Source organism: Pezoporus flaviventris, unplaced genomic scaffold, assembly GCF_033815535.1.
Source record: "Pezoporus flaviventris isolate CSIRO_AGI_PZ_B2104156 unplaced genomic scaffold, CSIRO_AGI_Pfla_v1 ptg000100l, whole genome shotgun sequence".
NCBI classification, from domain to species: Eukaryota; Metazoa; Chordata; class Aves; order Psittaciformes; family Psittacidae; genus Pezoporus; species Pezoporus flaviventris.
The window spans coordinates 4037546-4050505 of NW_026892648.1; the positions used below are offsets into that span (position 1 = coordinate 4037546).

Below are 12960 nucleotides of genomic sequence, written 5' to 3' on the forward strand. Positions count from 1 at the left end.
CCCCCTTTCTCTTCCCTGGTGCTGATTGGTGATAGCCGACGGCAGTGAGCAGCCGTCGTGACGTCACTTCCGCCAGTGGCACTGGTACCGTGTGGGCAGGCGGCGGCGGCAGCTCCCGGAGCCGGGATCCGCCGGCTCAGGCCCCGCTCCCGTCTCTCTCAGACCCCACCGGTACCAGCGCTGCCCCCCCGGGACATGGAGTTCCCGGCCGCTCTCTTCCCCTCCCACTTCGGAGCCGGCCCGCCCCGGCAGGAGGGGGGCCTCGCTCCGGCCGCCGGCTGGGGCGAACGCGGGCAGGTGCTGGAGGCCGGTCCAGGCCGCCACCAGGTGAGACCGCGGCGCAGCCCGTCCTGCCCGGGCCCCGGGGCGTGGGGGGGGTTGGGTCGCGCCGGGGACGCCCTCACCCCCCCCGCCGCCTCTCCCTGCAGGCCGAGCCGGTGTTCGTGCCCCGCCGCGGTGGGGCGGGCGAGAGCTGGGACCCCGCCGACGCCGCCGTCATACCCTGCCTGCCGCCTAACGCGAGTGAGAGCCGTGGGAGGGGTGCGCTGCCAGGGGTGGTGGGGGGCACATCCCGTTCCACCTCCACACGCGCTGCTCGGGATCCCACCCGGGCACCGGGGGCTTTAGCAGCTCCCCTCGGGGATGTTTTGCACAGGAGGGAGTGCGAACGGGTGAGCAGTTTCCCCCCGTGCTGTATTGTCATGCCAGTACTGGCCCCTTCCCTCTCCCCACAGGCTGCTGGGTCCCCTCAGTCGCCCCTCGGGACATCCTCTACCGCGGCATGCTGCACAGGAAGCTCCAGGAAGGCAAGTCCGGAGGCACACTGGACTTCGCCAAGCAGGTAGGGCCTGGGGCACCATGTCCTGCGAGGATCTGGGGGGACGGCGTGGGATCCCTGCGCATCCTAACCCCTCCCTGGCCTTCCGTCACAGCTGAGCCATTTCTTTGTGGATCACCCAGAAGATGCATTTGGCTCCCTGGGGCAACTGCTGCACAAGAACTTCCACTTGGGCGACTCGGGCCTGAGGGTCAGTGTCAATCCAGGGGCAAAACCTGCTTCCAGACGTATTCCTCGTGCAGCTGCCAGCCCAAACCTCTGTCCCCACAGAGACCGGCTCGGGAAAGCACCATCCGGATGACAGCCTTGATGGAGGAAATTGAACGTTTAGAAGGCAGGCGGTAAGCATCAGAATCACAGAATGGTTTAGGTTGGAAAGGACCTTAGGATCATCACTTCCAAGGTCCCTGCCATGGGCAGGGACACCTCATACTAGAGCAGGTTGCTCCAAGCCCTGTCCAACCTGGCCTTGAACACTGCCAGGGATGGGGCAGCTACAGCTTCTCTGGGCAACCTGTGCCAGTGTCTTACCACCGTCACAGTGAAGAATTTCTTCCTTATATCCAACCTGAACTTCCCCTGTTTCAGTTTGAACCCATCAGCCCTTGTCCTATCACTACAGTCCCTACTGAACAGTCCATCCCCAGCATCCCCATAGCTCCCCTTCAGATACTGGAAGGCTGCTATGAGTTCTGTATCCCATGCCCTGGCAAGGTCTGAGGGTGTCCTGCTCTCTCCCCCACTGACACTGTTTCCCCTGCAGCGGCTGCCCCCAGAAGCACGTTGTTTCCCGCCTGCGCTGGTTCTCCCACCTCTGCCGGGACTGGCTGTTCGAGATGCCACTGGTGATGCTGGCAGACTGCGTGCATGAGGAGCTGCTGCTACAGTGGGCCAGCCTGCTCTTCGATGACAGCCCTACAGGGGGGGCGCTGGCCTGGCTGCCCCCCAAAGACACTGGGGCACGCGTGGGCTGCCTGGTGTACCCCAGAGGGCCGGCCATGAACCACCTCTGTATCCTTTCACATGAGGTGTCCCTGGGGTGGCAAGGGGGAGGGTTGTGTTGCGCTGCCCTTAGCTAGCACCCCAGATTTCCAGGACATGGTGCTGGAGAAGCTACCCCATGCCCAGGGCTCCCCAGCACGGTTTGAGCTCAATGGGCACATACGGCAAATAGCTGCTGCACGGGTGGATGGGGAAGGTGAGCCAGACGCATGATCCAAACCTCGGGCAGGGGGTAGAGGGGTGGCAGGGAGCCCCCAGGATGCTGTCATCTCACTGTCCCATTCCAGATTTCGTTGGTGTCCGCTCAGACTATCACTGTGGTGTTTGGAGGGTGTCAGGCAGGATGGGAGCAGCTCCCACCCCACTGCAGGTGATCCGCACCAGCATGCCTGCCTCCTGTCTCACTGTCAGGTAGGCAATGAGGGAAAGGAGCTCTGCAAGGAGGGGCTCTGCCACCTCTGCAGCCCTCCCTGCCACAGGAGATACTCTCATCCCTGTGGTGATGCCATCCACACCATCCTGCAGCCCTCACCTCCCTGGGGAGCTGGCTGTCTGCACCCAGAGCGGAGCTGTCTACCTCTGGAGCGTCGAGACAGGGTGAGAGGGAGCGTTAAGGCCTGGGAAGGGGGCTCAAGCAGACCCCTGGTCTCAAAGGAGAGAGGGACCCAAGAAAGAGGGGCTCTGCCATCACTGTCTTCTCCAAACAGGCTACAGCAGCTCCGACACGACCCGCAGACCATGTTTTTCCGGGACCACTCACCCTGGCGCTGGAGCGACTTCACTGCCCACCCGCGTGTGCTGAGCTGTGCTGACCGCACTGGCCTGCAGTGCCTGGACACCCGGGTGAGCACAGGGCATAGGGCTGGTGATGGAAGGGGTGAGGGCTCCCCAGCCTGGGGTGCTGACAGACCCTACCCTGCTGCCGCAGGTCCCTGAGAGGTGCCAGTTTGACTTGTTCAAGGTGGGTGAGGAAGCCAGCTGCCAGCGGGGCGAGCGTGTGGTGCTGCCTATGTACCTGGGCAAGGCTCATCCTTCCCAGCACCTTGTCACCACCCAGGTGAGTCCCATCACACCTCAGGGGGACACCCCAGGCAGGGGGGACTGCCACAACATATCAGTGTGTGCCCCCCTAAGTCATGCCTCCCATCCTAGTTCTCTGTGTACGTGCTGGATGAGCGGTTGCCACTGGTGCCTGTGCTCAAGTGGGTACACATGATGAAGGACCCCCCTCTCTTTGCCCACCTGATACCAGGGGGCTCTGAGAGGAACCATAAGGTGCTGCTTGGCACATCCTGCACCCAGGAGCTGTTACTGCTGCAATACCGGGGTGAGTGAGAGATGGGGCTTGGTGGTTGCTGTGGGTGCTTATGTGCCCACGTCCCAGCATCTTCACTGCTGGGACAAGCTGTCACCCCTGGCCATTTTTTTGTGTGTTGTTCCGCAGGGGACAGCCAGTCAGTCTGCCAGCTAGCAGGACCTCCACAGAAGCTGCACAGCATCGCTGGCTGCCTGCAGCACCTACCTGCACAGCTCCCGCACAGACACTGGCTGCTCCAGCACCGCCTGAACACCCCAGCGGCTGGTGAGGGCCCTGTGCCGACCTGGGGTGTGGGTCTTGGTGGGGAGGGGTGTGGGCTAGAGGGGGGTGAAGTGTAGCCCTGGGAAGGTAGTGGTTGAAAAAGAAAAAGCAAAGCCCTGAACAACCCTGTGCAAGAGATTCATGACTGAGAAAAGGACATGGGGGGACAGGAGCCAGCAGTGAGTGTGCCCATGTGGGCTGGAGGCAGCCCACGCTGCTGGCCAGGCCCCAAGGCAATGTGTCCCCTGTCGCCACAGGTCTGGCTGCCACAGTGGAGAAGGATGGACCACAGGAATCCCTGCTGGTTTTCCAGCTCTCTGAGGCCGGGGATGTCTTCTGCCAGAGGCTGACTCACAAGGCAGCGCATCCCCCTCCACCAGCTGCGGTAGATGAGGCCACAACAGCCCCTGGCTCTTCCCCTGTCTTCACGTCTCCAGTCAGGAGGCCGCCAGGCTTGGGCAGTGAGGAGGAAGAGCAAACTTTGTCCAATCCAGAAGTGATTTTCAATGAGGAGGAAGAGCAGGTGTTAAACACTCCAACAGCCCAGGATGATGCCGATCTGCCACAGCCACCCTGTGCCAGCCCAGAGCCCTCCCCAGTGGTGCCCAGCCCAGACACTGACCTGCTGTACCGCCCCTGGCTGAAGGCCCTGTTCAAGGGCTGCAAGAAGCACCTCCGGCACACCTCGCCTTCTACCATCAGCCAGAATCGCCTGTTCTTCCGCAAAGAGCTGGAGGCACCGGCAGCGCCCAATGCCCTGCAGGAACGGGCACGCCAGCGGCTGCGCCAAGCTATGCGGGAGGGGGGCCGCATCCAGCGCAGGGACTTCACGGACCTCCAGACCTGCACCCCACCGCAGCCTCTGGAGGTGGAGGGAGATCCCGACCCCCTGAGCACCCGTCTAACGGCAGCCTGGTCCGGGGATTGGGGCCAGTGGTGGGAGGAGAGGACGAGCTTCCAGCTGGTGCAGGCGCAGAGGGCGCTGCGGGAGCGGCGGCGGCGGCAGAAGCAAGCCCGGGGCCGGCGCAGCCTCTCGGCCAGCTTCACCTCGTCCCTTACGTACCAGTCCGAGCTGAGCGACTCCGGCCCCCTGCCACCCACCCCCGGGCTGTCCCAGGAGCGCAGCCTGCCGCCGCTGCCACCCTCCAGCCCCCCGGCACCGCCGGAGGACGGGCTGCTCTCCTCGCAGAGCCTGCGCTCCCGCGGCATCCCCAAGGAGCGGCGCAGGACGTTGCGAGTCTACCTCGGGATGTGGGACGAGCCGCTCGCCGACGCCGCCGAGCCCCCCGGGAGCCAGGCCAGCCAAACCTGCATCCCGTCCTCACAGAGCCAGCTCTCCTCCGCTTCCCAGACCCGCCGCAAGCGGCCGCGCATGGGCTTCTGAGCCGCAATAAACACGGGCAGCACCGCTTCGCCTTCCCGCGTCCTTGATCTCGGGGCGGGGGGATGCGTCCCGTGTGCCGGGTGCGATCGTGGTTTGGGTACCGGCAGAGCGGCCGGGGGTGCCACACGTGTGTGCGGGCCCTTTAAGGCGCTGGGAAGGGGGCGGGATTAGGGGTGTGAGTGACGGGAGCGGGAGGCAATGGGGCGGTGGAGCGGGGCCTGCGCCGCGGCCATGGCGGCGCTGCTGGCGCGGGGGCTGGTGCGGGGAGCGCTGCGTGCGGGGGAGGTGCGCGGGGGAACCGGAGCGGAGGGGGTCGGGGGGGACGGGACACCGGAGGAGGGAGGGCGGGGAGCGGGGTATGGCCGGGCCCGAACGTGCGCTCCGCGCCGCCGCTGCTCACAGCCCGGGCAAGGTCCGCGGCGGGGGGGGTCCGCACGGCTCCCTTGCGGGCCCTCTTCCCGCACACACACACACACATACACCAACCAGACCCCATGGGTGTCAGCTCCGTGTGCTCTCCCCTGTCACTCCCACGGGTGTCACCTATGCGTGCACCCCCTGTGACCCCCATGCGCACTCCTGATCACCCCACCATGCACCTCCCATCACCCCCGTACCTACCCCTCGTCACCTTTGCACGCGCGTTCCCCGCCCGTTCGGTCCGTCCGTCCCCCCCCCCAAACTTCGTTCCCCTCCCAGCAGCGGATCCGGTACTGGTGACCCCCCCACCCCCTCCCGTCCCTAACGGATGCCCCCCCCCAGCACGCGGGTCCGGTCCTCCCGTGTGCATCCCGTGACATACCCTGGTTGTGCCCGTCCGGTCCGTTACCCCGTCCCACCCCCGGCTGTAGGCCAGGTCCCCCCATGGGCATCCTGTGACCCCCCCCCCCCCGGTTCTGTCCGTCCGTCCCCTCCCGTATCCCCGTGCCCCGGCCGAGGCTCCGGTTCCCCTGTAACCCCTCCGGTGTACCCCCCGGTGCAGCGCTGCACGTCCGGCGGTCGGGGCGGGGAGGTGGACAAGGCGCATCGGGCGGCGGCAGCCGGCGGCAATGCGGGGGGACAGCCCACCATCTTCAGCAAGATCATCGCCCGTAGCGTGCCCGCCACCATCCTCTATGAGGACGACAAGGTAGCGGGGACCCCCGGCAGTGTCTCCATGGAGGAAGGGTGCAGCACCCATGGGAACGGGGCTCACTCTGCTTCCCCCCCCCCGACAGTGTTTGGTCTTCCGCGATGTGGCCCCCCAAGCCCCTGTCCACTTCCTGGTGATCCCCAAGCGCCCCATCCCCCGGATCAGCTGCGTGGGTCCCCAGGACACTGAGGTGAGGCCGGGGGGGTTCCCTGTGAACAGTGGGGGGGGGGGTTCAACACTCAGTGCTGACCCTTATGCTGCCCCCTCCCCACCACAGCTCCTGGGGCACTTGCTGGTGGTGGCTGCTCGCACGGCACAGGCGGAGGGGCTGGCTGATGGGTACCGCCTCGGTGAGTTGGGGGTCCCAGGGGGCTGGGGGTGTCTGAGGGGGTGTCCTGAGCCTCTGTCCTTTTCTCCACAGTGATCAATGACGGGAAGCATGGCGCTCAGTCTGTCTACCATCTGCACATCCATGTGCTTGGGGGGCGGCAGCTGGGGTGGCCCCCTGGTTGAGCCCCCCCACACTATCTGATGCTCCCCAGTAAAGCATCTCCTTGGTGGTGGCTTCATTGGCTCTGTGTCAGGGTGGCTCTCAAGCGTCACAGTAACAGGGACATGGGTGGAACTGGGTGCCTTGCTTATTGGAGGGGCTGTCTGAGCTCCGCACATCCCAACCTGCCCACACTGGAGATGCTCTGGGACCCCCCAGTTGAAGGAGGTTTTTGGGGGGTGCCCACATCCCACAGACTAAAGGCCCATCGGGAGGTCAGGGTTCCCAAGCTGACGAATGTCCCAGCAGCGCCCCATGCCCTGAGCTGCCCACCCAGCCCCACTGCCACAACACAGCCCCAGCACTCCTGCGTGCCCCTCACCCTGCCTTTGGGTGACCCGTTTGTGCACCATAATGCAAAACTCACTGCACACCTTACCCCGGACCCCCTGCGCTTGCAGCACTGTGCAAAGCACATGGCACTGCTCACCCCAGACACCCTGTGCTATTGCACTGTGAACAGCAGAGCTCTGTGCATGCACTACTGCGCACAAAACAGTGTTGCACGCCCCAGAGCCCTGTGCCTGCATTGTGCTGTACACCCCAGACCCATTGTGCATGCACCCCTGTGCAAGTGCTGCACCCCAGCCCCTCATGCATGCACCACAATGCAAGTGTTGCATACCCCAGACCTCTGTGCAAAAGCGTTGCACTCAAGACCCCTTGTGCCTGCATTGTGCCGTACACCCCAGACCCCTTGTGCATGTACCCGTGTGCACGTGCTGCACACTCCAGACTCCTGTACATGCACAACTAAAAAACAGTGTTCTACCCCCGGGCCTACTTTGCACACTCAGGACCCCTTGTGCCTCCATTGTGGTGCACATTCCCAACCATTGTGCGCAAACCAATGTGCAAATCAGTGCTGCACACCCCAGACCCCTTGTGCTTGCATTGTGCTGTACACACCAGGCCCTTGTGCATGCACCCCTGTGCAAGTGCTGCACACCAGCCCCTCGTGCATGCACCACAGCGCGAGTGTTGCATCCCCCAGACCCCTGTGCAAAAGCATTGCACACTCAAGGCCCTTTGTGCCTGCACTGCCCTGCACATCCCCATCCCTTGTGCACTCACCACTGTACAAAACACATGACATTGCACCCCATGCTGTGGGCAGCACTGCACACATGCATGCCTCTGTTTACACACACGCCCCACACACATATGTCCCTGTGTCCCCACTGCCCTGTGTCCCCACACATGCTCCGAGCCCGTTGCCTCCCATGCACCGTGCTCTGGGGCTATATTTAGTGTCGGTGCTGGTGCTGTGGCGGCGCACGTCGCACCTGGCACCGGTGCCAACCGCGCAGGGACCGCAGCACCGCGGTGTGAATGGCAGCTCTGTTCTGCACGGCGCCGGCGGTGGGGCCCCTGGAGAACCGTGGTGCTTCCACACACGCCCAGTATAGCACGGGAATGTTTTCAGGGTGCAAATGAGCCTTGAAGATGTTGGATGATGATGGCGATGACGCGGGCGGCCGGGACCTGGCCGAGCTGCAGGGCAGGATGGGGATGGTCATGGACATGGGATAGCCCTGCCTTGGGGCTGCAGAGACCAGGGGGTGGGGGTTCCTGGGACTGGGAACCCCCAAAAGAAGATGGGTGCCTCTGTGGAGATGGGGACCCCAAAGAGGGGATGAGGTTCACTAAGGAGGTGGGGACCCCAAAGAGGGGATGAGTGCCCCTGCCGAGGTGGGGACCACATAGAAAGGATGGGGGTCCCTGGAGACCCCAAAGAGAAGCTGGGTTTCACTGGGGAGGTGGGGACCCCAAAGAGGGAATGAGTGCCCTTTGGGAGGTGGGGACCACATAGAAAGGATGGGGGTCCCTGGGGACCCCAAAGAGAAGCTGGGGTTTACTGGGATGGTGGGGACCCCAAAGAGGGGGTGGGTGTTCCCGGGAAGATGGGGACACCAAAAGATAAGATAGGTTCCCTGTGGAGGTAGGACCCCAAAGAGGAAGTAGGTGTCCATGGGGAGGTGGGTTCCCCAGGAGGGGATGGGGGTCCTTGGGGAGGTGGGAAACCCAGAGAAGGGATGGGTGTCCATGGAGGGTGGGGACTTCAAAGAAGAACTGGGGTTCACTAGAGAGGTGGGAACCCCAGAGAGGAGCTGGGGGTTCCTGGGGAGGTGGGGACTTCATAGAAAGGCCAAGGATCCACAGTGCATCATCCCTCCAAGCCTACCCAGAGCAATCCCCCAGGATGGGGCATAGGGCAAGAGCCTGCACACGAGGTCAGGGTCCGTACGGCTGCAGCCACGTTTCGTCCTGCGCAGGGTTTATTTTGTCATTCCCCAGGCAGCAGAGGGGTCACAGCCCCATGGGGCCGGGGGCAGGGGAGCAGCGGCTGTTTTCATTCCTCAGCTGAACGAAGACTATCACAAATGACGCAAGTTCCCAAAAGAGCCGAGCAGGGGGGGTGATGGGGGATGTGTCAGCCAGGAGAGGCAGCCAGATGTGCTCCAGCAGCTGCCGCGCTGCTGCCCCACGGCGATGCTGCCTGCCAGGGTGCAGCCCCGCAGTCATGCCCCCTATACCCCCCTAGAGTGAGTGCACACCCCCAAGCTGGCATTGTTGGGTCCCCGTCCCACACTGTGCTGTGGTGCCTTTGTTGTCCTGTAGTCACCCATGCTGCCTGGCTACGCTTCCGCCTCCCCCAGGGTGTGGCATCCAGAGATGCTGCTGGGATGAGCACCCTGGAGTGGAAGCTGGGGCAGGACACCCCCCTCCAGCATGAGCTGGAGCACTGGTGCAACTCAGCCCAGCCCAGGACATGACCAGCAGCTCTCCACCCTCCCAGCGAACCCCCAGTGCTTGGGACACCCTGACCTCCAGTGGCGTCAGGCCCTGATGCAGTCTCGCTGTGGGGGGCCCCTTTGCTGGAGCCTGAGCTCCAGGCATGTCTCTGCCTCCTCCCCGCAGCTGCGCTGCAGATGGGCTCGCAGCAGCCCCTGCTTGGCCCGGAGCCGAGCGCCCGCAGGGAGGAGCGGTCCCCCTCGGGGGCCCCGGCTGTCCGAGGCCAGAAGGGCCGGGCACATCCCGGCCAGGAAAAACAGAGGCCCCATGGCCAGGCGTGCGGCGGCCCCGTCGGCACACACCGCAGAGAGCTGGAATAACAGCCCTCGTGCCGGAGCCCGCCGCGCGCTATCAAAGGGCCCTTCTTCTGCCTGAAGAACGGGGGCCCAGCGAGGGCTGGCAGCGAGGGGAGCTGCCCCACGCCGTCGGGGGGCACCCACTGCGTCCAGCCAGTGGCCGGGCACATCCCGCCCCATCACCCTGTGTGTGCCCAAATGGTGTTGGGGGATCACTTGGATCAAGCCATGGGGAGCAGTGTGTCCCCAGTGCGGGGCTCGTCCCGCCGGCAGAAGCCGAGCTGTGCCAGCACGGGCATGGTGCCCACCCGGCTTCCACTGGAAGAGCCTCTGGGGCAGGTCCGAGGCACCGGGGCCTTGCGGGAGAGGGGGACACGCACGGACCCATAGCGGGGACAGACCCCGGGGCTGCCATGTGCCTGCACGCCCCTGCCCCGGCCACGCCCCCTTGCCCCGGCCACGCCTCCCTCGATCAAGACCCCGCCCCTTTCATATATATCGCAGCTGCGCTTTGACCCCGCCCTCTCCCTTCTCTCCGCCAATAGAAGACGCGCTTCCACCCGGCGCCACCAATCAGCTTGCGGAGCGGCCTGTGTTTACGGTCTCCATGGAGACGGAGCAGCTCCTCTCGGTGCAGGTGCCATGGACGGGGCGCCCCACGGGTGGGTGAAAGGACATGGGGTGACCCCCGACGGAGGCGCTTGGAGGGCAGGGGTCTTGGGGGGGCTATGGAGCACTATGGGAATGGGGGGGTAGGAAGTGGGGGGGGGGTCTGGGGTACGGCCTGCGGGGGTGGCTCCTGGGGAGGAGGTAGGGGTAGAGCCTGGGCTGGGAGCTGCAGAGCCCTGGGAGGGGACACGGGGGGCGGAATGGGACATAGTGGGGAGCTGAGCCTGGGCTGGGACACTGGATGGGGGAGAGGGGAATTATGGGGGGGGAGGGACGACGGACCTTTCTGAGCGTGGGCACTGCTTCTGAGCCCAAAGGGAGAAGAGTCCCTTGTCCCCCACCCCGGGGTGGGGGTGACACTATGGGGTACCCAGCATCAGGGTCCTGCCCATGCTGGTGGGGGGCTGCAGGCAGGGCAGGGAGGCTGAAAGATGCACCTCACTGCCTTCCCTCAGGCACTGTCCCCTCTCGCAGGGTGGCTCTGCCAAGCCATATGCACCCTGAGGAGAGGCCACTGTACACAGATGGGGCCCAAAGCAATGTCCTCCTGCCTGAGGTGCCCAGGGAGAAGGCCCCGTGTGATGCACTGACAGCCATGACTGAGCTGCCAGCCGTGCCCGCCACAGTGACACCCACCGAGACTGACACGGAACTCTGTGCAGCCGAGCTGCCGCCCTGCCCGGGGAGCTATGGGGCTTCTGCCTGCGAGGTGCCCTCCACCGTGGTGCTGCAGATGCCTGCACGGCAGCCCCCCAGGCTTGTGCCCCGGGGACGCTGCTTGATCCACAACTGGCAGGAGGAGGTAACTCCTCACCATGGGGGGAAATGTCCCTTCAAAACTCACCCCATCGCATCCCACGTGCTGATCACATGAAGCTCCCTGACCCTGGGCAGCCCCCTCTCTTTAAATAGCTTCCCTTGGCCAAGCTGGAGCTCCCTGGATGACCTTGAGCCCAGCGGGATGGAAAGGGGATGAAATTCAATAGCATAAAACACGGGCAAGAACGTGGGGCGCGATGGTGGGGCTGTGGGAGGAAAGCAGGGAGCTTGCTGCTGGGATGTGGGGATGCCTGCTTGGGCAAGCCAGGCTGGGGGGGGGGACATGGGCTAAGCTTTGCTACGGCCTGGGGACCCCATAGTTTGCTCAAGTGCAATAAGAGCACTTGTCCTACATTGGGGCCCAAGCCACAGATGCCCCCACTCCTGCTTTCCCAGTGAGCTGGCTTGAAGGACCATTCCTTCCTTCCCCTCTTTTTGCAGCTCATGCCTCTGGGATTGCTCCCAGGTCCTGTCAGGCATCTGCCTGCATGGCACGGCCTCAGTTATGGGGCACTGCCCCAGACTGCAGCTGCTCAGCAGGAGGGGGGTGATAACCTCACCTCCCAGCCCTGCACGGAGTCCCCAGTGGATTACCAAAAGCCTAAAAGCCAAGAGCGGGCACTGCAGGGTGGGCTCCTGCCCCCCTTCCCACAGCTTCCACCATCGCTCTACAGAGAGCCACGAACCATCTGGATATCGTGCAAGGGCAGGAGCAGGGCAGTGAGGGCTTCATCCACCGGCACGGCCATCCCAGGCTGCTGTACCACCATCACCTCCCTGGGCCCAACAACAGCACCACCATGGACACCTACTGCCCGCCACATAGTGTCCTGATGCTGGGACAGGGTGAGGCTGAGCCCTGTGACCCCCAGAAGTCAGCAAGGGGATCAAAGCTGTGGGGCTCATGGCACCTTTTCCTCTCACAGGGCGGCGTGAGGCCATGCTGAAGGCCATGCTTTACCATAAATACAGGTGAGTCTGCATCCCTAAGTGCATGGCCATGACTTAGAGGAGGGGACCCTGCTGTGGGTGGGGGAGGTCCCAGCACTGAAGGGTGCAGGGTCTGCTCTGCTGCAGGGAAGAGATGCTGAAGAAGATCTCTTCCCCCCGGATGCCCATGGAGTCAACATCTGTCACACACCAGGATTACCAACCCAAGGGTTGCCTGTCCGCACCATCGCCCCCCTCCCAGGTACAGGCAGGGGACAGCCCCCTGCCCCCCAAGCTTGTGGCAGCGCCCAGTGAGCCTGCAAGGCTCCCGTGTCCTCCTGGACATGCCATGCCCCTGTCCACTTGCAGCCCCATGACTACTTCACAGAGCAGCCCTGCAGCTTCTGGCTGGAGCAAGCCCGCAGCCTCACTGTAAGCCCCCCCCAGCACCCTTCCCTGCCAGCACTCAGAGGGCTCGGCTGCTGATCGGGACCTCTCCGCTTCCCCCCTCCCTCCAGGGTGTCACCAACATCCGCAGCGGTGACAGCCCCTTTGCGAAGGACGCATCCTTCTCCACTCCCATCACTGAGTCCCTAGACCAGCCCCCGCCCTGCGCCCTGCTGACCAGCCGGCTACAGTCCCACAAGCAATAAATATATTGGGGTACGGGTGTTCTCGGCCTCCTTTCTGCCCCAGGGTTGTCCTCAGGCTGGGTGTTTGTAGGGGGAGCACCGTGTCGCCAGCATCCCGTGGGGCCATGCAGTGCAGGCACTGGGACACCCTCCATCCCCTCCGCACATCACTGGTACCCCAAAACACACTGTGGCCCTTGTGCAGGGAGGGAGAGCCCCTGGCACAGCCCCATCCCCTGGGACGTGCCCTCTCCCAGTTCCCCCGCGGGTGACACACGGTCCCCATCCCAATCCCCAGGCACAGGTGGGTTCCAGTAAGAGGCGGCTGCGGCG

The 12960-nt window shown here is 64.2% G+C and overlaps 3 protein-coding genes across 3 annotated transcripts; all 3 read left to right on the top strand.

The window, feature by feature from the left end:
* Positions 1 to 174: 174 nt before the first annotated feature.
* TAF1C (TATA-box binding protein associated factor, RNA polymerase I subunit C) lies at positions 175 to 4831 on the top strand. Its single transcript, XM_061477147.1, has 14 exons — positions 175 to 327; positions 429 to 522; positions 735 to 841; positions 933 to 1028; positions 1109 to 1179; positions 1602 to 1849; positions 1926 to 2036; positions 2128 to 2251; positions 2366 to 2437; positions 2548 to 2683; positions 2769 to 2897; positions 2993 to 3167; positions 3285 to 3422; positions 3677 to 4831. The coding sequence occupies exons 1-14, from the start codon at positions 196 to 198 to the stop codon at positions 4801 to 4803; spliced, it is 2760 nt and encodes a 919-aa protein (XP_061333131.1). The 5' UTR covers positions 175 to 195; the 3' UTR covers positions 4804 to 4831.
* Positions 4832 to 4997: 166 nt separating this feature from the next.
* On the top strand, positions 4998 to 6500 carry HINT2 (histidine triad nucleotide binding protein 2). The gene is made up of 5 exons (XM_061477192.1): positions 4998 to 5088; positions 5786 to 5932; positions 6021 to 6125; positions 6213 to 6285; positions 6357 to 6500. The coding sequence occupies exons 1-5, from the start codon at positions 5002 to 5004 to the stop codon at positions 6446 to 6448; spliced, it is 504 nt and encodes a 167-aa protein (XP_061333176.1). The 5' UTR covers positions 4998 to 5001; the 3' UTR covers positions 6449 to 6500.
* A 3632-nt stretch (positions 6501 to 10132) lies between these two features.
* SPAG8 (sperm associated antigen 8) lies at positions 10133 to 12668 on the top strand. Its single transcript, XM_061477168.1, has 7 exons — positions 10133 to 10239; positions 10721 to 11048; positions 11740 to 11911; positions 11992 to 12037; positions 12143 to 12257; positions 12365 to 12427; positions 12514 to 12668. Exons 1-7 carry the CDS (start codon positions 10220 to 10222, stop codon positions 12646 to 12648), a joined length of 879 nt encoding a protein of 292 aa, XP_061333152.1. The 5' UTR covers positions 10133 to 10219; the 3' UTR covers positions 12649 to 12668.
* The last annotated feature ends 292 nt before the right edge of the window (positions 12669 to 12960 follow it).